Genomic DNA, 24,496 nt, shown 5'->3' on the forward strand with positions numbered 1-24,496 from the left:
TCTCCGTGCCTACACTGAACAGCCTAATGTTCCTAGAAAAAAAAATATGATCTCCAACCTCAAATGGGCCTTTTTTAAAGTACATACTACAGTTCTATAAAGACACTCTTTGTAATTTTTTTCCCTTTCAAATATTTTATTTATTTGACAGAGACATAGTGAGAGAGGGAACACAAGCAGGGGGAGTGGGAGAGGGAGAGAGAGAGGCAGGATTCCAGCCAAGCAGGAAACCCGAGGTGGGGCTCGATCCCAGGACCCCGGGGTTGCGACCTGAGCCGAAGGCAGATGCCTAACGACTGAGTTACCCAGGTGCCCCTCAAATGGGCCCTTAATTCTGCAAGACAATTCTACATTTCTCTGGTCTACTCATTCTCCCTACAATCTACAATGACTTTCACACTTTCTACAATCTCAAATCTCTGACCTCCTCTCACTCTAGGTATATGATCCCATCACCTGCTTTACAGAGAAAAGCCATGAGAAAACTCATTTTACCAGTACAAAACACAGAAACAACCTATGCCTATTGCCTTCATTTTCTTCTTCCTTTGTATTAACTGGAAAAACTTCTCTCATTCCCATCTTCCTAAGATTGCTCTAACTGTACTTTGGATCCCATCCATTCCCATGTTCTCAGAACACTATCAATGACTCGATTTCTCTCTTGCATTTTCAATTTCTCCATCACCCTCTAAACTGGGTCCTTGATGACCTCTCATCTCCCTTAGCTTCCACATCCTCTCCTCTCCTTTACAATCATATGTATGGAAAATACTCTCTAGATTCACTGCCTTCATTTCCTTCTCCGAGTCTTTGCCTCCTATCTGGCTTCTGGTCCCATCACACCAATTCTCATGAAGGACACCATAAGCTCCATGAAGATAAAGCCAACAGATTTTTTTCAATTCTGATGATATTTAAATTCCAGGATTTTCTTTTAATGGGATCAGTTCATGGACATCTTTTTTTTTTTTTTTTTAAGATTTTATTTATTTACTTGACAGAGAGAGAGAGAGTAAAAGAGCACAAGCAGGGGGAGCAGCAGGAGAGGGAGAAGCAGGCTCCCCACCGAGCAGGGAGCCCAATGCAGGACTTGATCCCAGGACCCTAGGATCACGACCCCGAGCTGAAGGCAGATGCTTAACCATGTGAGCCACCCAGGCACCCCTGAATTCCAGGATTTTCTAGCACAGACAATTTCCTGCTGCTGAGACAACATTCTTCTGGTCCTCTACCCTAGCTCTTCTGTTTCTCTTGTGGACTCCTGTTCCTGTTCTTGGCCATTACATGCTGGGACCACTTGAGGTTCTATCAGTTGATCTTACCCACACCTATGTCTCAATTATCACCCATCTGCAAATTACTCCCAGCTAAATATTTCCCAAAACATCTCTGAGTTCCAAAGCTGTATTTCAAACTGCCTCCTGGATCTCATGAATGACCTATCCCTTCCCCATCCAAAAAAATAACTACCCTGTTGTGTAAGCCAGAAACCCAGGAGTTATGTTTGATTTCTCTTTCACTCCCTGAATCTAATCTATCACTAAGTTCTACTGGTTTTACCTCCTTATCTCTAGAATCTGTCCAGTTCTCTGCAGTTGTACCAATACCTCAGTCCTCATTGCTTATCTCTCTCACCCAAGTGGTCTGTCTGCATCTTTCCTCCAACCTGTTTATGCTACTGAGACTGAGGCATCAAACCACCTCTCCCACCTCACCACTCTCTCCCACAACAACAACAAAAACAAAATACGCAGTAGTTTCTCATCCATCTTGAAGTAAAAGTCCTGCACCTCTACCCACCACTCGCTGCAACCTGTAGGAGACTCTCCTCCTTTCCCTCTGGACTGGCCACAGTGGCCTCTTTTTTGCCTTATAGTCATTTTTCTCCGATTCACCACAGGGCCCCTGCACATGCTGCTCTATATGGAATATTCTGCCTTCCTCCCTTGACCCAAGTAATTAGAATCCTTCCTTCAGGTATCCATTCAGGCATCTTTTCCTCACAGACGCCGTTCTGCTTATTTCAGGCACTCATAGCATCAGGCACGTCTCCTAGGCAGCAGGTCTTTTACAGTTCTTGAGTGAGATCACCGTTTAACAGGTTTGCCCTCCCGGACTCAAACCCCTGAAGTCAGGGACCATCTTTGGTTCACCAGGTATCCTCAAGGCTCTTTCCAGTACTAGCTGGACGATTAAGGAGAGACCTAGTTCCCAGATACGAATCCAAATTTCTCAAAAGACCGTGCTCTGGTGAAGCAGGGGTCGGATATTCCTCTCATATCCGTCTCTCTGAGAGGCACAGAGCAGGCCCTAGTCAAAGACTGCACAATCAGTGGCAGAAACAAGTCGGCCTCCTCAGCCAGAAAGGAGCCTGGCGGAGCCAGGAGACAAGGCTTTCCTCCCTGGGGGCGTCCGGCACAGGCACAGGACTGGACAAGGCAAGCACTGGACGAACAAGCCAGCGGTGGAGGGCCTCAGGCGGCCGCAAAGACCCCAACGCTCTGCTCCGGCCAAGAAGGGAAACCCAGGCTGCTACGTGCAGGCGCTGGGACCTCGGGGCCCGCCTATGTCCCCTGAAAACCATCAGCTGAGAAGGGCCAGACTCAGGCCACACAACCGAGGTGCAGCCTCAAGATGCCGCAGCCACCCACCCCCGACCTTCCTTCCACTTACTCTGTGTCAGCTCCCGGTCTCCCCGCCGCAGCATTGCGCGAAACGCCAAAACCAGACAGCGCTCCCACCCACAAGACACAGCGCGCCTAGGTGGGACTCCAGCCCCACCCACCAATCCTGGCACCGTACTCTCGTGACGCTAGAAAGATCTGACCAATAAAAGGAGAGCACTCAGGGGGCGGTGCAGAGGGAAATACTGGAAGGCGATTGGTTTCTCGAAGCCGGAAGTTCTTGGGGAAGAACTAAGTTGGAACCAATCGCGCGCTGCCTGAGTGTGTCGGCGCGGTCAGTGGCGGCGTTGAGGACAGCGGTTGCCGCCATGATAGAGCAGCAAAAGCGCAAAGGCCCAGAGTTGCCACTGGTTCCAGTCAAGCGGCAGCGGCATGAATTGTTGTTGGGAGCGGCGGGGTCGGGCCCCGGAGCCGGGCAGCAGCCGACGGCGCCCGGCGCTTTGCTGCAAGCGGTAAGTGAAGTAGCAGACAGCCTTCGTCGGCCCTTCGCTCATCTTCCTGAGAGCCTAGTACCCAGTGATCCCGCACTGCGAGGGCGGAACGAGAATAGCTACCTGCAGTTAAAGTAGGGGAGCCCTGTGAAGGTGGTCAACAACCCCGCGGATGCTCCCTTCGTTCCCCGGTTGGACGCCTGTTTTCAGCGTCTCGACCACCCTGTAAGGGGGCGTTAGAATTAAAGTTACAGACCTTGAACTCAAAGCCGGTGCCAGGGCTTTTTCATACTTAATCTTCCGCAGAGAGCCGGCATAGAGTAAACATTCAGAAAAGGTTGTAGAATGGATGGATGAATGAATGAAAGAATGAATGAATGAGGGGAGGAAGGAAATGAATGAGACCCGCTCGCTTTGGGACTTTGGGCAAGTTGCTCTCCCCTTTGTTTCTCAGCACTAGTGCTGTTATTAACGACAACCGAACAATCGCTTACATTCATTGAGTCCCTGCACCCAGGGCTTTGTGTGTGAAAACTCCATTAATCTTGGTAACAGCTTAAGAGTTAGGAACTCTTCTTCGTGCAGTGTCTTGTAAATTTACCTGGTAAATGATAGAAAGAGACTTTACACCCCAAATCCATGGTCTTAACTGCATTTCTTGTAAGATGGAGGTAATGATCACATCTCTTTTCCTGTGCTATTAGGCTCAGACCAAGAAATATATGTGTATCTTCTCTCAACCTTTCCACTGGCGGGTGAGCAAATCCTGCTGGCACCATCCTCAAAATATATATACCAAATTGCTACCCCTTCTGCCACCTCCGCCACTAACTCGTGGTCTAAGCCATTATTTTCTCATCTGGCATCATTGTAGTGAGGTCCTAACAGGTAATCCTGGTTTTGCTGTTGTATGGTCAGTCTATTCTCAGTCCCGCGACCTGAGAACCTTGCTAAAGGTCAGATCATGTTTCCCTCTCCTGAAGACTTTCAGTGGCTTTCCACTTCACCCAGAGTTAAGCCAAAATCCTTAAAATCTTTTGCCCATTTTCCGTTTACCTCTCAGATCTACCTATTTTGCATTGCCGATCCTGCGTGTTTCGCTGGCTTCCATGCTCTTGCCTCAAAGCCTTTGCATTTCTGCACTCTACCAAAATGCTCTTCAAAATGGTTTACACACTTCGGCTCCTCCAAATCTTTGTTCAGATATCCTGTTTTTCAGGGAAGGCTTTCCTGACTACGCTGCTTTAAATTGCAGTACCCCATATGCATTAATCCACGTTGCTTTTTTTTCTCCATAGCACCTACCACCTGTTGTATGTTTTGTTTTCTCTCTCCCTCTCTCCTCTTCCTCCTTTCCTAGAACACAAACTCCATTGTTTATTTTGTTCAGTACTACTTTTCTAGTGCCTAGAAAAATAGCCCGGCACATAATATTTTTTTGACTAAACCAGAAACTACTAAAGATATTTGGCACTAATAGTGCACCCATCCTTCTCTCTGAAAAAGCATCAGCCTGGGTTTCATTGAATTGTCCAAGCCCAGGCTTGGTGTCAAGACCATAATCAAAACTACTGGGTAATATGTACCCTGCAGGATGGTTGGGAAGCACAGTCCAGTCATTAAATGAGCTAAAGACTGGGAAAACAGTGTTGAATGACACAGGCAGGGTCCCTACACTTACAAGGCTGCTTTCCTACTGGGGAAAAAGAAAAAATGTGTGAGCAAATATTTAAGGTAATTTCAGGTAGTGGTAAGTGCTGTGAAGAAGTACAGTAGGAGTAATGGAATACAGAGCGGAGGTATAGTGCTGCTTAAGTTTGAGTGATCGAGGAAAGACCTTCTGAAGAGGAAACATTGGAAGGAGCTAAACACAGGAAGATCAAGGGAAGAGGCTTCTGATCAGGACCAACAAGTGTAAAGATCCTCAGACAGAAATGAGCTTAAGATGTTTGAGCAATTAAAAGTTGGCTATGGGACTGGAGGAAAGTGAGCGAGTAGTTAATAAACAGGTAGACACTAGACACTACAGCAGGAAGGGATCAAATTGGAGGCATAGGGGCGCCTGGGTGGCTCAGTGGGTTAGGCCGCTGCCTTCGGCTCAGGTCATGATCTCAGGGTCCTGGGATCGAGTCCCGCATCGGGCTCTCTGCTTGGCAGCGAGCCTGCTTCCCTCTCTCTCTCTCTGCCTGCCTCTCTGTCTGCTTGTGATCTCTCTCTGTCAAATAAGTAAATAGAATCTTAAAAAAAAAAAAAAAAAATTGGAGGCATAAGTTAGTATAAGAAGAGTTGCCATTCTCTAAATCAGGAGAAATCTACTCAATTATTGTTTCCCATGTATTTTGCCCCCTCCTTTGCCTATATGTAGTGACTACCCTGTACTTCTGTCTTTTGTTTAGGGACCTCCAAGGTGTTCCTCCCTCCAGGCCCCAATCATGCTGCTCTCAGGACATGAAGGGGAAGTGTACTGCTGCAAGTTTCACCCCAATGGATCCACCTTAGCATCTGCAGGATTTGATCGACTGATATGTAAGAGATAGTTTCTTAGGTTGGAATAATTGCTGTCTGCTAAGTTGTGATTATTTTTTAAAACCTCCAGTGCCGAAGAAGGTTATCAGTCTGAATCAGTCATGTCACAAACTACATAGTTAATGTGCTAAAGCAGTACAATAAGAATATTGAATGATCTTGGGTATAGACCTCAAGGTCCATGTCGTAAATATAAAAGGGATTATATTACTAGTTGGAAAGCGAGTTGCCCTACTTTGAGAATATCTTCCTCATGGAGACAAATCTTGAGTGAATTGAGCCAGACAAGAGATTTAGGCACACCAGGTTAATGGAAGTAATGAGGGGAGAGAGAGCATTTCCTTTTCCCAAAGATGTGAGACCTTCCTCTTGATCCACTCATAGAATTCTAGCATATGGGAAAGAAGAGGAGGTGGGGATTATAAAGTGGCAACTTAGTTGGATAATCTCCAATCTGCATCCAAGAGGCATCTGGCTGGCTCAGTCAGTAAAGCATGTGACTCTTGTCTTGGGGTTGTGGGTTCAAGCCCCATGTTGGGCATAGAGATTACTTAAAAATAAAATCCTAAAAAAAAAAAAAAAAAGTTCATGGCACATGGCCGGCTCAGTCAGTAGGACATGCTAGTATTGATCTTGGGGCTGAGTTCAAGCTCCATGTTGGGTGTGGAGCCTACTTAAAATTTTTTTAAAAATTGGGGGCTTATGGCTAGCTCAGTTGGTGGAGCATGTAACTCTTGATCTCAGGGTCATGAGTTCAAGCCCCACATTGGGTGTAGAGATTGCTTAAAAATAAAATCTTTAAAAAAAAACCCAAAAAACAAACTCTGCATCCAGATTCTCAACTGCTAGTTGGAAGTACCGATTTTTGAGAAATAAGTTGAAAAAAATCACTTTAAAGGAGTCATGAGAAAAAAGTAAGAGAAGATATCAGGAGCTTCTGACTGTCTTTTACTCTGACATCATTTGTTGCATTACGGGATGAAGGGAGTCCTTTAGTTCTTTGCTTACTAAGTCTGTACCTCAGACTAGGTGAGAGCTATCTTTGCTGTCTTAATTTAGGTGTTCTAATTCTGTGATCCTTAAACTTAACGGTGGCCAAGCATCTGGAAGACTTGCAAATTTGCAGAACATCCTTGAATCGATACACTTATTTCATCAAACAAAAAACAGTTTATCAACAGAAAAATAACTACAATATGTATGTACCTTACAACATATAGAGGTGCTCCTTAATAACGCTCATCAAAGTTCATTCCTTGCTAGATCAAGTTCCCTGAGGATAGGAACTGTGTCTATTCGTTTATCTCATTTTATCCTAGCACCTGGCATGTTGTAGGTATATGGTACATGTGGAATGAATAAATGTAGTATAAAGTCATTGCCATGTGACCTTCAAGTCAGTTCCAGCTTCCTGGGTTTTCTCTAAGTGCCATCATTTTGTGGTTTCATATTCAACCAACATGTAGTAGTGAGTACAAACTTTTTTAACATTACTGCAAAAGCTTAAGACTTTAAAAATTATACCTATTTTTTTTTTTAAGATTTTATTTATTTATTTGACAGAGAGAGAGAGATCACAAGTAGGTAGAGAAACAGGCGGGGGTGGGGGGGAGCAGGCCCTCTGCTGAGCAGATAGCCCAATGCAGGGCTTGATCCCAGGACTCTGGGATCATGACCTGAGCTGAAGGCAGAGGCTTAACCCACTGAGCCACCCAGGTGCCCCATACCTATTTTTTTTAAGATTTTATTTATTTGGGAGAGAGAGCACGAACAGGGGAGGGGCAGAGGGAGAAGCAGACTCCCCACTGAGGGGGGAGCCCGATGTGGGGTTTGCCCAGGATCATGACCTGAGTCAAAGGCAGACACTGAGTGGACTGAGCCATCCAGGTGCCCCCCCCAAATTATATCTATTAACTAATTTTTGTTAATCTTATGAAATATGAAAATATTACATTATTTTTGGTTTTGGTGTCAGGAAAATTGGTCCAGCCAGTAGAGCCAATAGTGTTCCAAGAGAGTGTAATCTCAAAACCATTGTGGTAAATTTATAAGTACCTTTTCTATGGCTAATGATGAGTTTTCTTTTGTGTAGTAATGATCATATAACCCGTGTCTTCCTAACAGTGTTGTGGAATGTCTATGGTGACTGTGATAACTATGCTACATTGAAGGGACACAGTGGGGCCGTGATGGAGCTGCATTATAACACTGATGGCAGGTGAGTAAGTAGTCTGCATAATAGAATGACAGCTGCTTTCATACTAATTTTTCTTGGCATCCTTTCACATTTCATCCACAAGTTTTCTGTCTCTCTGGAGACTTTGCTGTCAAAAACTACTGCATTTTCGGCAGTTACTTTATTATCCTATCGCTGTCAACCCAATCTCTTGTTCCATGTATGCATTTATAAATACATCTCTATCTAACATCAACAGCCCAGACAATTTCTTTTTTAAGACATAAAACATAATTTTATATGCAGAAATCAGCTATTCTTACTATACAAGCAATATTTACTTTGAGAAACTAAAAAATATATAAATTAAAAAATAGCCCATATTCCTACCACTCCAAAGATAATCACTGTTAATATTTTGTTAGTGTTTCTCAAGTTTTTTTCCTGCTTAAAGCTGTTTGGTTTTACATGTACATTAGAACTTCATGTATGATCATTTCTGCTGCTTTTTTCCTTTAACATTATTCACCTAATGTATCATTTATTATAGCATACATTTATCATAAACATTTTAATGACTAATTTTACGATAACTATATGTAATATAAAAATGTGATTATGCAAAGTTAATTAATCCCATTAGGTATTTCAGTGAACATTCATTATTTTATACCTCTGACCTTTAAAATCCTAAGGTCCCTAAATCAACTGGTACATAGCCTTGTATGCATTTTTCCTGTCAATATTTGAGTAAAGAAAGCCTTATAAAAATCAATTATAACTTAGAAATCATTGTCAGAAGCGCCCAGCTGGTTCAGTCCAAGGAGCGTGTGATTCTTGAGCTCAGGGTCAGGAGTTTAAGCCCCTTGTCGGGTGTAGAGATTACTTAAATAATAAAACTTTTTTAAAAAATCATTTTCAGAGATGAAATAAAAAACTTTAAATTTTAGAGAAAGGGTTAAAGTTACTGAGTCAAGAATTGCCACAGTCTGTCTTCCCACTGTAGCAGGGAGTGATTAAACATTTCCAGATGGGAAAGTGTTTAAAGCATCATCTATCAAAAAGGAGGAAGAGATTGGGGAAACTGCTGTATTAGGTTGGGATATATCATGGGGGCTGACAGAAGGACATTTTTTTACATTTTCATGGGGTAGACCGCGTAACCCAGTCTAGAGCACCAGTAGGATTTGGTAGGTAAGGTGAGGCATGCCTGCATCATGTGTGAGGCTGGCAACAGTACAACATGTCAGTGGCCTTAAAGAGTTTGGCACATTTTGGCAAGTGGGGAGGATGGATGGCTATTGTTCGTCTTCACTCACTTGTTTTTTGTTCTTCCTCTTGCAGTATGCTCTTCTCCGCATCCACAGATAAAACTGTGGCAGTGTGGGATAGCGAAACAGGCGAGAGGGTTAAAAGGCTGAAAGGACATACTTCCTTTGTGAATTCCTGTTACCCGGCCAGGAGGGGCCCCCAGCTTGTCTGCACTGGCAGCGATGATGGGACAGTTAAGGTGGGTGATGTCTGACTTTATGTTGCTGGTTCAGAGGTTCCATAATGTGAACTTACTTTGCCTTCCACGTATGGCGTAGCCTCCTCTCCACAACTTGTTTTAGCGTCATTTCCCAAAACAGAGGTCTTTCTATTTTTACTTTAAGATTTTTTAATTTGAGAGAGAGAGTGAGTGGGGGTGAAGGGGAGCAGATCGGGAGGGAGAGGGACAAGCAGACTTCATGCTGCTTGTGGATCCCAGTGCAAAGCTCAGTCTCATAACCCTGAGCTCATGCTCTGAGCTGAAACCAAGAGTTAGCAGACACTCGACTGGCCGGGCCACCCAGGCACCCCAAAAACAGAGGTTTTTTAAAATAACAGGCAGTATTTTTAAGGATCTTGTAGAATGTTAGAACCATGTTGAACCTTTGTGACTTGGAATAAAATGGACCACCTGAATTGGATCCTTTTTTTTTTTTTTTTTTTAATTTATTTGTCAGAGAGAGAGCGAGCACGTGCACCGGCAGGCAGAGGCAGAGGGAGAAGCAGGCTCCCTACCGAGCAAGGAGCCCGGTGTGGGACTCGATCCCAGGACACTGGGATCGTGACCCAAGCCAAAGGCAGCTGCTTAACCAACTGAGCCACCCAGGCATCCCCTGGGATTCTTGACTCAGCTGTTTACCTAATTATGGGCTCTCAGGCAGTTCACTTTTCTGATCCTGTTTCTCAGTGACAGCAATATATATGTCTTACAAAGCTGTTGTTAAAGTATAGTCACTATATAAAAAGGTCAGTATATGGTTTAGTAAAAGATCATTTAGTTCGATGATTCCAGCTTGTCTTCATGTCAGACTGCCTGAAGAACTTGTTAAAAATAACCAGGTTCTCGGGACACCTGGGTGGCTCAGTCCGTTAAGCATCTGCCTTCAGCTAAGGGCATGATCCCAGGGAGCTAGGATCAAATCCCACATTGGGCTCCTTGCTCAATAGGGAGCCAGCTTCTCCCACTGCCTGCTGCTCCTCCAGCTTGTGCGCTCACTCTCTCTCTCTCTCTCTCTTTGACAAATAAAAAATAAAATCTTTAAAAAAAAAAAAAAACACTCAAGATTCTAGTTCAGTAGGTCTAGAATGGGAATTTTTGTTTTTAAATTAAGACTTTTTTTAAGAGCAGTTTTAGGTTCACAGTAAAATTGAGGAGAAGATACAGAGATTTCCCATATACCCACTGCCCCCACACCTGCATAGCCTCTCCCGTGATCCCCCACCAGGGTGGTACATTTTTTACAATTCATAAACCTACACTGCACATCCTAATCACCCAAGTCCATAGTTTATATTGGGGTTCACATTTAATATTACACATTCTGTGGTTTGGGACAAACATATCATTACATGTATCCATCACAGTGGTATCATACAGAGTCTTTTTTCTGCCCTAAAAATCCTCTGTGCTCCTTCTATTCATCCCTCTCACTCCTGACAACCACTGATCTTTTTACTGTCTCCATAGTTTTGTCTTTTTTGAGATTGGTTTCTTTTACTTGGTAATAATGCATTTTAAGAGTCTTGCATGTCTTGCAGACAGCCTCTCCTCTGTTGTCCTGCCCACCCCTACCTTGCAGTGTATTCAATAAACTTTGATCTCCTTAAAAAAAAGATTCTTCCATGCCTTTGTAGCTCATTTGTTTTAGTGCCAAATAATATTCCATTGTCTGGACATACCACAGTTTATTCATTCACTTACTAAGGGACATCTCAGTTGCCTCCCATAGTTGGCAATTATGAATAAAATTGCTGTAAACATCCATGTGGGAGTTTTGTGTGGACCTAAATTTTTCAGCTCTGTTGAGTAAATACTGAGGACCACGATTGCTAGATCATATGGTAAGAGCATATTTAGTTTTTGAGAAACCACCAATCTGAGTGCCCAGCTGGCTCAGTTGATGGAGCATGTAGCTCTTGATCTTGGGATTGTAAATTTGAGCCCCACATTGGATGTAGAGATTATTTAAAAATGAAATCTTAAAGAAGAAAGAAACCACAAATCTGTCTTCCAAAGTAGCTGTACCATTTTACATTCCCACCAGCAATGAGCGAGAATCCCTGTTGCTCCACATCAGCATTTGGTGGTGTCAGTGCTTTGGATTTTGGCTTCTCTAATAGGTATATAGTCGTACCTCACTGTTAGTTTAATTTACATTTTCCTGATGACATAAGGTGGAACATCTCTTCATATGCTTTTTGTCATCTGTGTACCTTCTTCGGTGAGGTGTCTGTTAAGATCTTTAGCTTTTTTTTTTTTTTTAAGACTATTTATTTATTTGACAGAGATCACAGGCAGGCAGAGAGAGGGAAAGGGAAGCAGGCTCCCCGCTGAGCAGAGAGCCTGATGCGGGGTTTGATCCCTGGTTGCTGGGATCACGACCCGAGCCAAAGCAGAGGCCTCAACCCACTGAGCCACCCAGGCGCCCCAAGCTTATTTTTTTTTTTAGATTTTATTTATTTATTTGAGAGAGAGCACAAGCAGGGGGAGCAGTAGGGAGAGGAAGAGGGAGAAGTGGGCTCCCCACTGAGTAGGGAACCTGACGTGGGGCTTGATCCCAGGACCCTGAGATCATGACCCGAGCAGAAGGCAGATGCTTAAGCAACTGGAGCCACTCAGGTGCCCCTTTAGCTCATTTTTTAATCGTGTTGTTTGTTTTCTTATTGCTGAGTTTTGAATTTTTTGCACATTTTGGATAATAGTCCCTTATCAGATATACAAATATTTTCTCCCCATCTCGTGGTTTATCTTCTCATTCTCTTGACATTGTCTTTCACAGGCAGAAGTTTTTAGCTTTCATGAACTCCAGTTTATCAATTATTTCTTTCACGGATTGTGCCTTTGGTGTTGTATCTAAAAAGTCATTGCCATACCTCAGGTCATCTGTGTTTTCTTCTGTTACCTTCTAGAAATTGTACTTTACATTTAGGTGTGTGATACATTTGGAGTTAATTTTTGTGAAAGGTGCAAGGTCTGTGTCTCAATGCATGTTTGTTGCATATGGATGTCCAGTTGTTCCAGTGCTGTTGGTTGAAGAAACTCACTTGCTCCATTGCCTTTGCTCCTTTGTCAAAGATAGTTGACTGTTTATGGGGGTCTATTTCTGGGCTCTCTGTTCTCTTCTATTGATGTATTCTTTCTCTAGCACCACACTGTCTTTGATTACTGTAGCTTTATAGTAAGTCTTTTTTTTTTGTTGTTTGTTTTTTGTTTTTTTTTTGTTAAGTAATCTCTATACCCCACCTGGGGCTTGAGCACATGACCCCAAGAGTACAAGTCACATGCTCTTCCAACTGAGCCACCCAGGTGTCCCTACAGTAAGTCTTGGAGGTTAGTAATCATCAGTCCTCCAACTTTGGCCTTCTGCTTCAATATCGTGTTGGCAATCTTGGGTCTTTTGTCTCTATATGAACTTTAGAATCAATTTGTTGATTTCCACAAAACCACTTACTAGAATTTGGTTGGAATTGCATTGAATCTATAAAGTTGAGAATGACAATATTGAGTTTTCCTATGCATGAACATGGAATAGCTCTCTCTATTTATCTAGTTAGGTTTTTTTGTGGGTTTTTTTTTTTTTTGGTTTGTTTGTTTGTTTTTTAAAGATTTACTTATTTATTTGACAGAGAAAGAGAGACAGCAAGAGAGGAAACACAAGCAGGGGCAGTGGGAGAGGGAGGAACAAGCCTCCCACCAAGCAGGGAGCCCAATACAGGGCTCGATCTCTGGACCCCAGGATCATGGCCCAAGCCAAAAGCAGACAATTAATGACTGAGCCACTCAGGCACCCCTATTTGTTTGATTTCATTCATCAGGGTTTTGAGGCTTTCCTCATTTAGGTCCTGTACATATTTTAAGTTTATACCTAAATATTTCTCTTTTTTGGGTGCTAATGTGTAAATGGGTTTTTTTTTTTCTTTGTAAGAACCAGAATTTTTAAACCTGTTCCTCTTCTGATTTGATGTAGCAGGTCTGACAATTCAGGAGCCATTGATCTCATCCAGCATCGTCATATACTTTTTTATCATTATTTGTATTTGAGTGTGGTTGATGCATGTTAAATGAGATACAGGTATATAGCAAAATGATTCAGCAGATTTATACATTATGCTACACTCACCATTGCATCCTCCTTTTCAAATGAGGAAAATGAGGCCTAAAAATAGTGACTTTTATTTCAGGGGCACATAAGGATGTACTACTTTGTAGGACCAATCATTTTATTCTTTCTTTGGCACGAATTTTGGGTTCTGGGTAGTCTTTTTTCTTTTTTAAGATTTTATTTATTTATTTGACAGAGAGAGTACAAGCACGGGGAACAGCAGGCAGAGGGAGAAGGAGAGACAGGCTCCCTGCTGAGCAAGGAGCCCGACAGGGGGCTCCATCCCCGGATCCTGGGATACTGACCTGAGCCAAAGGCAGATGCTTAACCAACTGAACCACCCAGGTGCCCCTTTGGGTAGTCTTTTAATGATTAAACCAGGATGGATTTCGAAGGAGTACATCTGAGAAACCACATTAAACCTATGATTGTCGCTTTTTAAATGAATTTTTTTCTTTTCATAGTTAAAGGTGGTGACACTGACATACTGAATCATCTGCTTTGGGATATTTTTCTACTAAATCATTTTTATAGTAAACCCAATCATTTGGGGCCCCTTGATGTCTGGCTAGGAGGAGAGGCTGCCGCTTAGGAATGGTTCCAAAGCCCAGGGCTCTTACCTACATGTGCTGTAGCTGGAGAGTCTTAACAGTAACTTATTTGCTCATTGGCTTTTCAAAAGGCAGTAAGAGATGAAAATACCCTAAGGAATTTTGTTTATATTCATCAAGGGCCTGCTGTATAATAAATACCTAGGAACTTACTCATGTTTATTTCTGGCTTCACTTCCTTTACCTTTTCTCTGACTTTCTTTTTGTCTTCTTTATCTCTTTCTTCATGTTTATCTGTCTTTACTTGAGTTTTCTTTTTTCAACTACTCTCCATTGTGAATATCTGTCTGTCCTTATTATTATTATTATTATTATTTATTTATTTGAGAGCACCAGGAGGGGGGCAGGGTGAGAGGGAAAAGGAGAGAAGCAGACTCCCTGCTGAGGGTGGAGCCCCTATATGGGGTTCCATCTCACCACCCTGAGATCATGACCTGAGCCAAAATCAAGAGTCAGATTCTCAACCAACTGAGCCACCCAAGCACCCCTGTATGTTTGTCTTTTCTATTCTCCTTTTAGTTTCTTACTTTTCTTCTCCCTTAATTAAACATGATTTGAGGGGCGCCTGGGTGGCTCAGTGGGTTAAGCCTCTGCCTTCAGCTCAGGTCATGATCTCAGGGTCCTGGGATCAAGCCCCGCATTGGGCTCTTTGCTCAGCGGGGAGCCTGCTTCCCCGCCTCTACCTGTTTGTGATCTCTGTCAAATAAAGAAAATCTTAAAAAACAAACAAACGATTTGAAATAAGTATTTTATGACTGAAAGTAATATTTATTTTAATGTGCAGTATGTCACATCACCTGAAGTGACTGCTTTTTAACCAGTTCCTTATTCTTAATTTCAACATATTATTTATAAACAATTCTTTGTTGAACAGCCTTTTACATATGCCTTTTAGTTACTTGCCACATTGGAGTGCTTTATTGTTTCTGTTCTAGGTTTGTAAGTGTGGGAATTTAATAACCTTTGCTTGTCTAAGGGGGAAAACATTGTGTTGCATTTTACTCATCAGAATTCTCAACAGAAAACAAAGCTTTCAGTAATTCTTGTATTTTCAGTCTAGAATTGGCAGCCTGAGCATTCTCCATACTAGTAGTTGGGGGTTTTTTTGTTTTTTTTTTTAAGATTTTATTTATTTGTTTCAGTGGGAGAGAGAGTGAGCATGAGGAAGAGAAAGGGCAGAGGCAGAGGGAGAAACAGACTCCTCACCGAGCAAGGAGCCTGATGCGGGACTCAATCCTGGGACCCCAGGATCATGACCTGAGCCAAAGGCAGATGCTTAACCGGCTGAGCCACCCAGGTGCCCCCATACTAGTAGTTTTCATACTGTTTTTAACAATTCATTCTTTCTAATAAAGCAATTAGGAAGTAATTTTTTAGGGGCACCTGGGTGGCTCAGTCACTTAAATGTCTTCCTTTCGCTCCAGTCATGATTCCAGGGTCCTGGGATCAAGCCCCGTGTCTGTTCTCTGCTCGGGGCACGCTGCTTCTCCCCCTCCCTCTGCCCCTCTCCCTGCTTGTGCTCATGTGCACATGCTCTCTCTCTCTCAAATAAAATCTTTTTAAAATTTTTAAAGGAAATCATTTTTTATATTGTATATGGGTTTATTTTTTTTTTTTTAAAGATTTTATTTATTTATTTGACAGACGGAGATCACAAGTAGGCAGAGAGGCAGGCAGAGAGAGAGAGGGAAGCAGGCTCGCTGCTGAGCAGAGAGCCTGATGCGGGACTTGATCCCAGGACCCTGAGATCATGACCTGAGCCGAAGGCAGTGGCCTAACCCACTGAGCCACCCAGGCGCCCCTGTATATGGGTTTAAAATATACATATTATTATGTCTTTTATATATGTAAACATATATACAAATAAAGATTGTTCCCTTTTATAAACAATTTAGTCCTCGCACCATTATATAGACCAAAGCAGGGAAGGTGTTTGGGTTAGAGATGCGGGTGGGCCATTATGGCCCAAAGTGGTATCAGGGACCAAGTGAGGTGAGGAAAGCATCCACGCAGGATGGGAGCAGTGCATTGTAGGGAGATGGGGACTGACAAGGGTAAGGATGGCATTCACATGACACAGAGTAGGTAGCCCAATATGGGGAATTGGAGGGGAGAGCAGTCCAACATAGAGTCCAACATAGAGTGCCTAAGCAGGGTAAAAGTGTCATCTGCGCATTGGTGGGGGAGAAAGTATGGGTGTCAGAGCTTGAGCTGAGAGTGTCCACATGGGGTGAGAGCAGTTTAGGTTCAAAGTCTGAGGCTAAGGATAGCATTCCTGAGGAAAGGCAGCCTGGAGAGGGATATTAGAGCCAGAGGAGAGTGAAGGGAGCATTCATACAAAGGGATAACCCAAATGGGGTGAGGTGGGGGTCCACATAGGAAATGTGAATCACAGTTCACACCGGGAAAGGAAGACATGCAGGAGAAGGGTAGAAAAGGGTATAGGAGATTAATTACATATAGGAAGCTTCATCAGGAAAGTATAATAAGTATAACGGGAGGCAGACTTCTCATTGTCAGAGAAAGGAGTTACCAATACAGGAGAGAGAACTAAAATGCATCTTGTGTTGTTGGCATTGAACTGGATGTATCAGTGAGAACTCGTGAGATTCAACACATAAACAGATAGGTATAGAAGAAACAATAGATTAAGTGTATGCTTACAGGTGTGCATTTGCCTGTGTGTGCATATATTGGCAACTGTCCACTGAGAGGGTTGAGGAACAATACCCCCAAAGTAGTGAGCACATCTACCGGGCACTTCTTGGTCTTTCAATACCATTTTCCACTAAAGAAACCAGGACTCCTTATTTCAGGACTGAGCAGGGAAAGTACAAGATGAACCTGGAACATCTTATGCACGAATGCTTGTCAAAAGAACATCTTAATCGAATGATCAAACTGAACATTATCCATGATGGGACAAATCAAAATCATGAGCCACTCAATAAAATTCAGTGAAAACGCAGCATCACTCCAGTGAGATTCCTGCCAAAGAGGCATAACTTGAATCTAATCATGAAGAAATATCAGACAAACCCAAACTGAGGGACATTCTACATAATAACTATCCTATTATTTGAGAAGCATCAAGGTCAAGAAAAGTCTGAGACACTCTTCCAGGCTGAAGGAGACTAAAGAAACATGACCCATAAATTCAGCACATGAGTCTGAACTGAATCTCTGCAATAAAAGACATATTGGGAGAAGTTGTGAAACTTGAATGAGATCTGAGGATTGGATAGTAATAATGTATTGATATTAATTTTGATAGGTTGTGTTAAGATTGTATAGGAATATGTATACAGACACACATATATATACATATATATGTATGTATGTATGTATTATATGTATCTTTTTTTTAAAGATTTTTTTAAAGATTTTATGTATTTGAGAGAGAGATAGCAAGAGAGATCATGAGTGGGGTGAAGGGGCAGAGGGCGAGGGAGAAAGAGGTTTCCTGATGAGCAGGGAGCCCAATATGGGACTCTGTTCCAGGACCCTGAGATCAGGACCAGAGCCAAAGGCAGATACTTAAGAACTGAGCCACCCAGACACCCCAAAGATTTTACTTACTTGAGAGAGAGAGCACATGAGCAGGGTCGGGGGGCGGGGGTGGAGAGCAGCAGAGGGAAAAGGAAAAGCAGACTTCCCACTGAGCAGGGAGCCCAGCGCAGGGCTGGATCCCAGGATCCCGGGATCATGACTGGAGCCAGAGGCAGATGCTTAGCCAACTGAGCCACCAGGTACCCATGTTATATGTATCTTCATAGGACAAACACACTCAGGTATTTAGGAGTGATGAAGTTCTTGGGTCATGGTTCCAGAGTCTTCTCAGCAGGGATCCTAACTCAGGGCTCCATCCCAGGACCCTGGGACCATGACCCAAGCCAAACACAGTTGCCTAACCAACTGAGCCACCCAGGCACCCAAAGCATGGGACTTTTGATCTCAGGGTTGTGAGTTTGAGCCCCATGTTGGGTGTAGAGATTACTAAAAATAAATAAACTTAAAAAATTTTTAACTGTAGATCCATGTTATGTAAGTTTATTTTTTTAATAGAGCCTAATTGTTTATAGAGTATAGGGTTCTAGAGTTGTTGTACCTAATCTTTATCTTCTATTAATAAGTCAACCAGCTGTTGAAAATAAATGTTAACTTTTTAAAACAAACATATATTTAGTATTTATAAGAAATTAACACTTTCTAGTAAATTCAACATGAATGTAATGGAATCAGACAATACTAAATTCTTGTCCTTGTTTTGCTCTTGACCTACTGGGTGTTTTTCATCAAGTTAGTTCTATCTTTGCACTTTAGTTTATTCATCCATGAAAGTTGGGATTAAACTAGATGGCCTAAACATAATAACTTTTAAACATTTTTTTAAATCACAATCTGCATTAAGGAATACATTTTATACTATGACCCAGAATATACTCCTCTCAGTACATCTGTGTTTACGAATCAACCCTTTCTGTAGGGGACATTTTCTTCTATATTTTTTTTAATTGGGGTAAAATTCACATAACATAAATTTGCCATTTTAACCATTTTAAAAGGTATACAATTCAGTGGCTTTTAGTACATTCACAATATGTGTGCTCATCACCATGATCCAATACCAAAATCGCGCCCCCCCCCCCATTAAAATTAGAAAAGGATGGGAGCAGTCTATTATAGGGAGACGGGGACTGACAAAGATAAGGAGGGCAAAAGAGAAACCCCATACCCATTTAGCAGTCAGTACTTTTTCCCTACCTCCCAGCCCCTGGCAACCACTAATCTCCTTTTTGTCTCTATGTACTTGCCTCTTCTGGGCATTTCATATAAATAGAATAGAATCATATAAGTGGCCTTTTTGTTTTCAGTTTCTTTCACTCAGCTTAATGTTTTCAGGCTTCATCCTTGTTGTAACATGTATTAATATTTCATTCCTTTTTAACACTGCTACAAAGATTGATGTACAAGTTTTTATTTCATTTCTCTTGGGTATATATCTAGGAGGAACATTGCTGGGTCTAATGGTAATTCTGCTTTAGCTTTTTGGGGAACATCCAGGCTTTTCCACAGCAGCCAAATCATTTTATATTCCCACCAATGGTGTTCGAGGGTTCCAGTTTTTCCTCACCATCACTCGTTAGTTTCTGTGATTCCTTTTTTGTTTTGATTTTTGTTTTTTTGTTAATTATAACCATCCTAGTGAGTGTGAAGCAATCTCTAATCATTGTTTTGATTTGCATTTCCCAACTAATTCATGATGCTGAGCCTCTTTTCTTGTGCTTACAGCTCCTGAAAAGAAATGTTTATTCAGGGCCTTTGCCTATTTTGGGGGCTATTTGCAGTGTGGGTTTTTTATTCTGGATACTAGATCTTTATCAGATACAAGATTTCCAAATATTTCTCCCACTGTTGGTTATCTTCTCATCTCATTTTCTTGATACTATCCTTTGATGTACAAAAGTTTCTCATTTTTATGAAGTTCAGTTTATGTTTTTTCTTTGGTCACTTGTTCTATTGGTTTCATAGCTAATAATTCATTGCCAAATCCAAGGCCATGAAAATTTACCCCTGTGTTTTCTTCTAAGAATGTCATAGTTTTAACTTTTACATGATCTATGGTTATCCAGTTGTCCCATCATCATTTTTTGAAAAGACTTAATTTCTTTTTTTCTTCTGTACGGGCCATACTTTGCTTTTTAGTGTGTGTCATAATTTCCTGTTGAAAATATTTGAATATTATAATGTGGTAAGTGTGGAAATTAGTTTCTCCCAAGGGTTTGTTGTTGCTGCTTGCTTATTAGTAAATTATCTTGCTCTTTTTCCTTTTTTTTTTTTTATATTTTATTTATTTATTTGACAGAGAAAGACACAGCGAGACAGGGAACACAGGCAGGGGAAGTGGGAGAAGGAGAAGCAGGCTTCCTGCCAAGCAGGGAGCCTGATGCGGGGCTTAATCCCAGGACCCTTAGATCATGACCTGAGCCGAAGGCAGCTGCTTAATGACTGAGCTACCCAGGCACCTTTTCTTTTCTTTTCCGTTTGTTTTTTGTTGTTGTTTTTGTTTGTTTGTTTGTTTGTTTTAAGATTTACTTACTATTTGGGGTGCCTGAGTGGCTCAGTCGTTAAGCATCTGCCTTCTGCTCAGGTCATGATCCCAGAGTCCTGGGATCAAGCCCTATATTAAGTTCCCTGCTTGGCGGGAAGCCTGCTTCTCCCTCTCCCACTTCCCTGCTTGTGTTCCCTCTCTCGCTGTGTCTCTCTCTGTCAAATAAATAAATAAAATCTTTTTTAAAAGAATTTACTTATTATTAGAGAGAGAAAGCATGAGCAGGGGGAGAGGCAGAGGGAGAGAGAATCTCAAGCTGACTCTCTGCTAAGCACAGAGCCCAACACAGGGCTCAATCCCAGGACCCTGAGACCATGACCTGAGCCGAAATCAGACGTCAGCCACATAACTGAGCCACCCAGGCACTCCTATTAAGTGAATTTTCTGAACTAATTTTATAAAGTCTGTATTATTTGCCATGTGTAGCCACTGAAATCTCTGTTGCATTAGCTTGGTGGCTCACTAATGATTTGACAGAGATTTTCTTAATCATTTATGGTAAAAACCTCTCCCCAGTCTTTGCAGACTCACTGTGTGTGTGTGGTGGGTCTGTCTTTACCAGGCAGTTTACAGCTTTGTGTCAGTTTACAACTTTCTGTTAGCCTTCACTTCCTGCTTGTGTGGAGCTCGTGCAGGTCTGCGAGAGAGCTTAGGACCTTCTCAGGTCTTTTCTGAGCATATGCCAGACACTGGCATGCAAACAGCCTTCTAGAGTCCTAGGAATACGTCAGCTTTTCAAAGCCCTATTTCTCCAAATTGTGTCATTCCCCAGCTTTTCTCCCAAGCTTTTTGGTTTGTGTACAGTTTGCCCCAACTCTCTGCCCTGGCAGAGTTCCAAGTTATGCAAAATGAAGTCATACCTTTTAAGTTCATCCTTCAGGGAGCCACCAGAAAGTTAAAAACAACCACAGTTCTTTGAGAATAAGGTCCATTCTGCTCCCTCTGGTATAGGAACCTATATGGGGAATATGGGCCATTGTCTTCAGAGCTCTTGCTGAGTAAGATAGGGAGACAGGGTAAGTTAAAACACTACAAAACTCTTAACCAAGACTCAGGAGGGTTTTTTTTTCCTCATTAAGCATTTTACTGGTTGCTACAAAGTTTTGAATAGTTTCTAGAGTTCTGATAAAGTTAATTCTGCCAGGTTTTTTGCCACATAATTCTCTGCTTTTATAGAGGGACAACCTTTTAGCATTCCCTACTCTGCCGTTTTCACTGATGTAGCCTCTCTCTGTATATTTTTTAATGTGAGCCACAGCCCATTAATGCTGCAGTTTGAAAGCACTGGTCTGACATCCTTGCTGTGCAAAGAGCGTATGAACTAGGCAAGTAGAGGATTTCCATTCTAAGGCATGTTGATGAACTATGATTATTCATACTTTAACAAAGGAGTCTGAAAATGCAACCAAAGTGATTTGTTATCCCAACTTTCAGATACATTGGCCAAATTATGTCACTTCTCACCATGTTAGAATATCCAGACAAGTTTCTGAATGGTGTCCCTGTTAAAAATGTATTTACCTGGGCACCTGGGTGGCTCAGTTGGTTAAGCCACTGTCTTCAGCTCAGGTCATGATCCCAGAGTCCTAGGATTAAGTCCCATATCAGACTGTCTCTGCTTTGAGGAAGCCTGCTTCTCCCTCTCCCTCTGCCTGCCACTCCTCCTGCTTGTGTGCACACTCTCTGTATCAAATAAATAAATAAAATCTTTTTAAAAAAGAAAAAAAATGTATTTACCTCTACAAAATCCTTAAGACTTCAGGATGTACTATGCAATTTACTTACAATGATATTTGACCATAGACCCTCCTATTCCTCTGCTTCAGCTGTGGGACATCCGGAAGAAAGCAGCCATCCAGACATTTCAGAACACCTACCAGGTGTTAGCTGTGACCTTCAATGATACAAGTGACCAGATTATTTCTGGTGGAATAGACAACGATATCAAGGTATGTTTAATGTTTGCGTTACACCTTCCTTTCACCTGTCTCCACTCGCAGACAGTAGTCTTTTCAAACTTCTAAGTTTGTGATAGCTTTGTACTTTATACCAACTACAAGCAAGGTAGTAACTTAAATCTTGTTTTCTTTCTGCCCTATCCTCATTGACTTCTAAGTCAAGGGTTGCATTTATAGCTCATATAAATGCGGTCAGGGACCAGACAGTTCATGTAAAGTGAGGCCCCATGTGCGGAGTCTGTGAACATGAAGAGTGCGTTCCCTGGCTGAAGACATTTGCAACCATTTTTTTTCCGTCACTCTGTTGGCCTGCTGAGATAGCGTTGAATCAACCTGTGATTCTCAAGTCTGATTCTCAGTGTGTCTTTCTCTTTGAGACTGCAGAAAGGAAGTTTCAGAGAATCCACAGCCAAGAAAGAGGGAAGGCGGTATTGTTGTGAGAGTGGCGGCAGTCCACACAGCAGCACAGCATACTCGTGCTTTTGACCAATTGACTTGGATTCTAACCCCAGTTCTGTCATTTTCTAGTTTCTTAGGACTGCAAGCAAGTTCTTTAACAGCCTCTTAACAACCACAACAATAACGTCTACTTCATGGGGTTGTAGTGAGGATTACATGAACCTAATGCATTAGAGCACGAAGCAGTTTCTGGACATAGCAAATGCCAGTGGATGGAAAGTGTTTTGGGGGTTACACAGTTTGCATCTGTCTTTATATATTGGCTTCCTTAAGTGTTTCAAAGATTTTTGGCCTTCTGTTTTACCTTTAGAGTGATAACTGTGGGTAAGTATCCAGCTTCCTCTGTCCCTACCTAAAAATTGTGCTGTGTGTCCTTCCCTCCCTGCCTCCTTTGCTGCGACTACGGATGAAATGTCCTTGCTTTTGTTTAAAGGTAGTCCCTTCAGTGGAAGGATTTCAGCTCCTTTTCCCTGACTGGGCCCTCATGCTGTCTGTTTTCCCAGATCCTCTGTTTCCAGTCTGCTCTCCTGTCTTCGCATCAGCACTCCACTGTGCTCAGTTCTTGGCGTTAGGATGGGGAGTCTTCCTTGTATTCCACTTCCTCTTGTCGTTGCCCTGTCCGTCTTCCCCTTCACAGCCAGACTTCTTTCATGGCGGTGGCAGTAATAATGTTATCGTTACCGTCGGACCCTTACTGTCAGTGTCAGGCCTTGTTCTTCGAGCTTTCTCTTACTCATTTAAGCTTCACAGCACCCTATGAATAAATGCTATTAATGCCATTTTACAGATGAAGAAACTGAATTAAGAGAAGCCTGGCAAAACCCAGACTCGGGTTTCAGAGTCCTGCTCTTAATGCCTATGAGAAGTGCCCCCTGACGATTGTTCTACACTCGCTGTCTTCAGTTCCACCCCGTTTCATTCCTCCACTCCGTGTCTCCTGATTACTCCTCAGCAGTTGCTTCTGCCTCCATTATTTCATTGGTGACCTTCTCTTCAAGGTCACCAATAATCCTCCTCCCTGTTCCTAAATTCAGTAGATTCTTTTACTCTTTTCTTTTAATAGTTGTGATAGTATAATCTCCTACCCCTCTGGCATATCATTCTCAAATACCTCTGAGAGCCAGGCAACTCTCTATATATACTTGTCAGGCAAACGCGATAACCACTACACTATGGAAACTATCTATACATATTTGAAATGTCATTATTCCCTAACGTCCTTTCCTAGGTGCTTCTCATATATCCCTTTCCCTGGACAGTTCTCACCTAAGTCCATGACTTTATCATCTGTATGCTGACTTTATATTTCCAGCCCAGATCTTCAGCTCCAGACCCCTGTATACAACCAACCTCTCAACATTCCCCCACTTAGATATCCCATAATACTTGAAAATTGACCATTTCCAAAATTTAACTTCCCATCCCTTTTCTATCTTATAACTGTATGAAGAATGTCAAATCAGGGCATGGGAACTTAATTAGATCATCTTAATAGCTAATGCAGTATTTCTCAGAGAGAAGTTTGGGAGCCCATTAGCCTTAGAATCACTAGAGGGCATCTCATACACATGACAGTAGGTTAGTGTCATTAAGCTATTATAATTTTCATACTTTTAAAATTATTAGGGGTGCCTGGCTGGCTCGGTTGGTAGAGCATGTGACTCTTTTTTTTTTTTTTTTTAAGATTTATTTATTTATTTATTTGACACAGAGAGAGAGATCACAAGTAGGCAGAGAGGCAGGCAGAGAGAGTGAGAGGGAAGCAGGCTCCCCGCTGAGCAGAAGCCCGATGCGGGGCTCGATCCCAGGACCCTGAGATCATGACCTGAGCCGAAGGCAGAGGCTTTAACCCACTGAGCCACTCAGGTGCCCCATTTCTCTCAAATAAATAAATAGATTTTTT

General features: G+C 42.3%; 2 protein-coding genes across 4 annotated transcripts in view; one reads left to right on the forward strand and one right to left on the reverse strand.

Annotated features, from left to right (window-relative positions):
• ZCCHC17 (zinc finger CCHC-type containing 17) overlaps positions 1-2,749 on the reverse strand; it is a 53,904-nt gene extending 51,155 nt beyond the window's left edge. For 2 of the 3 annotated variants that reach the window (XM_046006954.1, XM_046006951.1), the window contains exon 1: positions 2,677-2,749. The gene's annotated coding sequence lies outside the window, so the exon portion shown is untranslated. The remainder of the gene's footprint in view (positions 1-2,676) is intronic. The other variant, XM_046006953.1, reaches the window with a different exon arrangement.
• A 218-nt stretch (positions 2,750-2,967) lies between these two features.
• SNRNP40 (small nuclear ribonucleoprotein U5 subunit 40) overlaps positions 2,968-24,496 on the forward strand; it is a 35,381-nt gene continuing 13,852 nt past the window's right edge. The window contains exons 1-5 of the mRNA XM_045979611.1: positions 2,968-3,139; positions 5,515-5,644; positions 7,769-7,862; positions 9,165-9,330; positions 22,003-22,125. Of these exons, the coding sequence (XP_045835567.1) occupies positions 2,996-3,139; positions 5,515-5,644; positions 7,769-7,862; positions 9,165-9,330; positions 22,003-22,125 (657 nt within the window). The 5' untranslated portion in view covers positions 2,968-2,995. The remainder of the gene's footprint in view (positions 3,140-5,514; positions 5,645-7,768; positions 7,863-9,164; positions 9,331-22,002; positions 22,126-24,496) is intronic.

Source organism: Meles meles, chromosome 1 (assembly GCF_922984935.1).
Source record: "Meles meles chromosome 1, mMelMel3.1 paternal haplotype, whole genome shotgun sequence".
NCBI lineage: Eukaryota > Metazoa > Chordata > Mammalia > Carnivora > Mustelidae > Meles > Meles meles.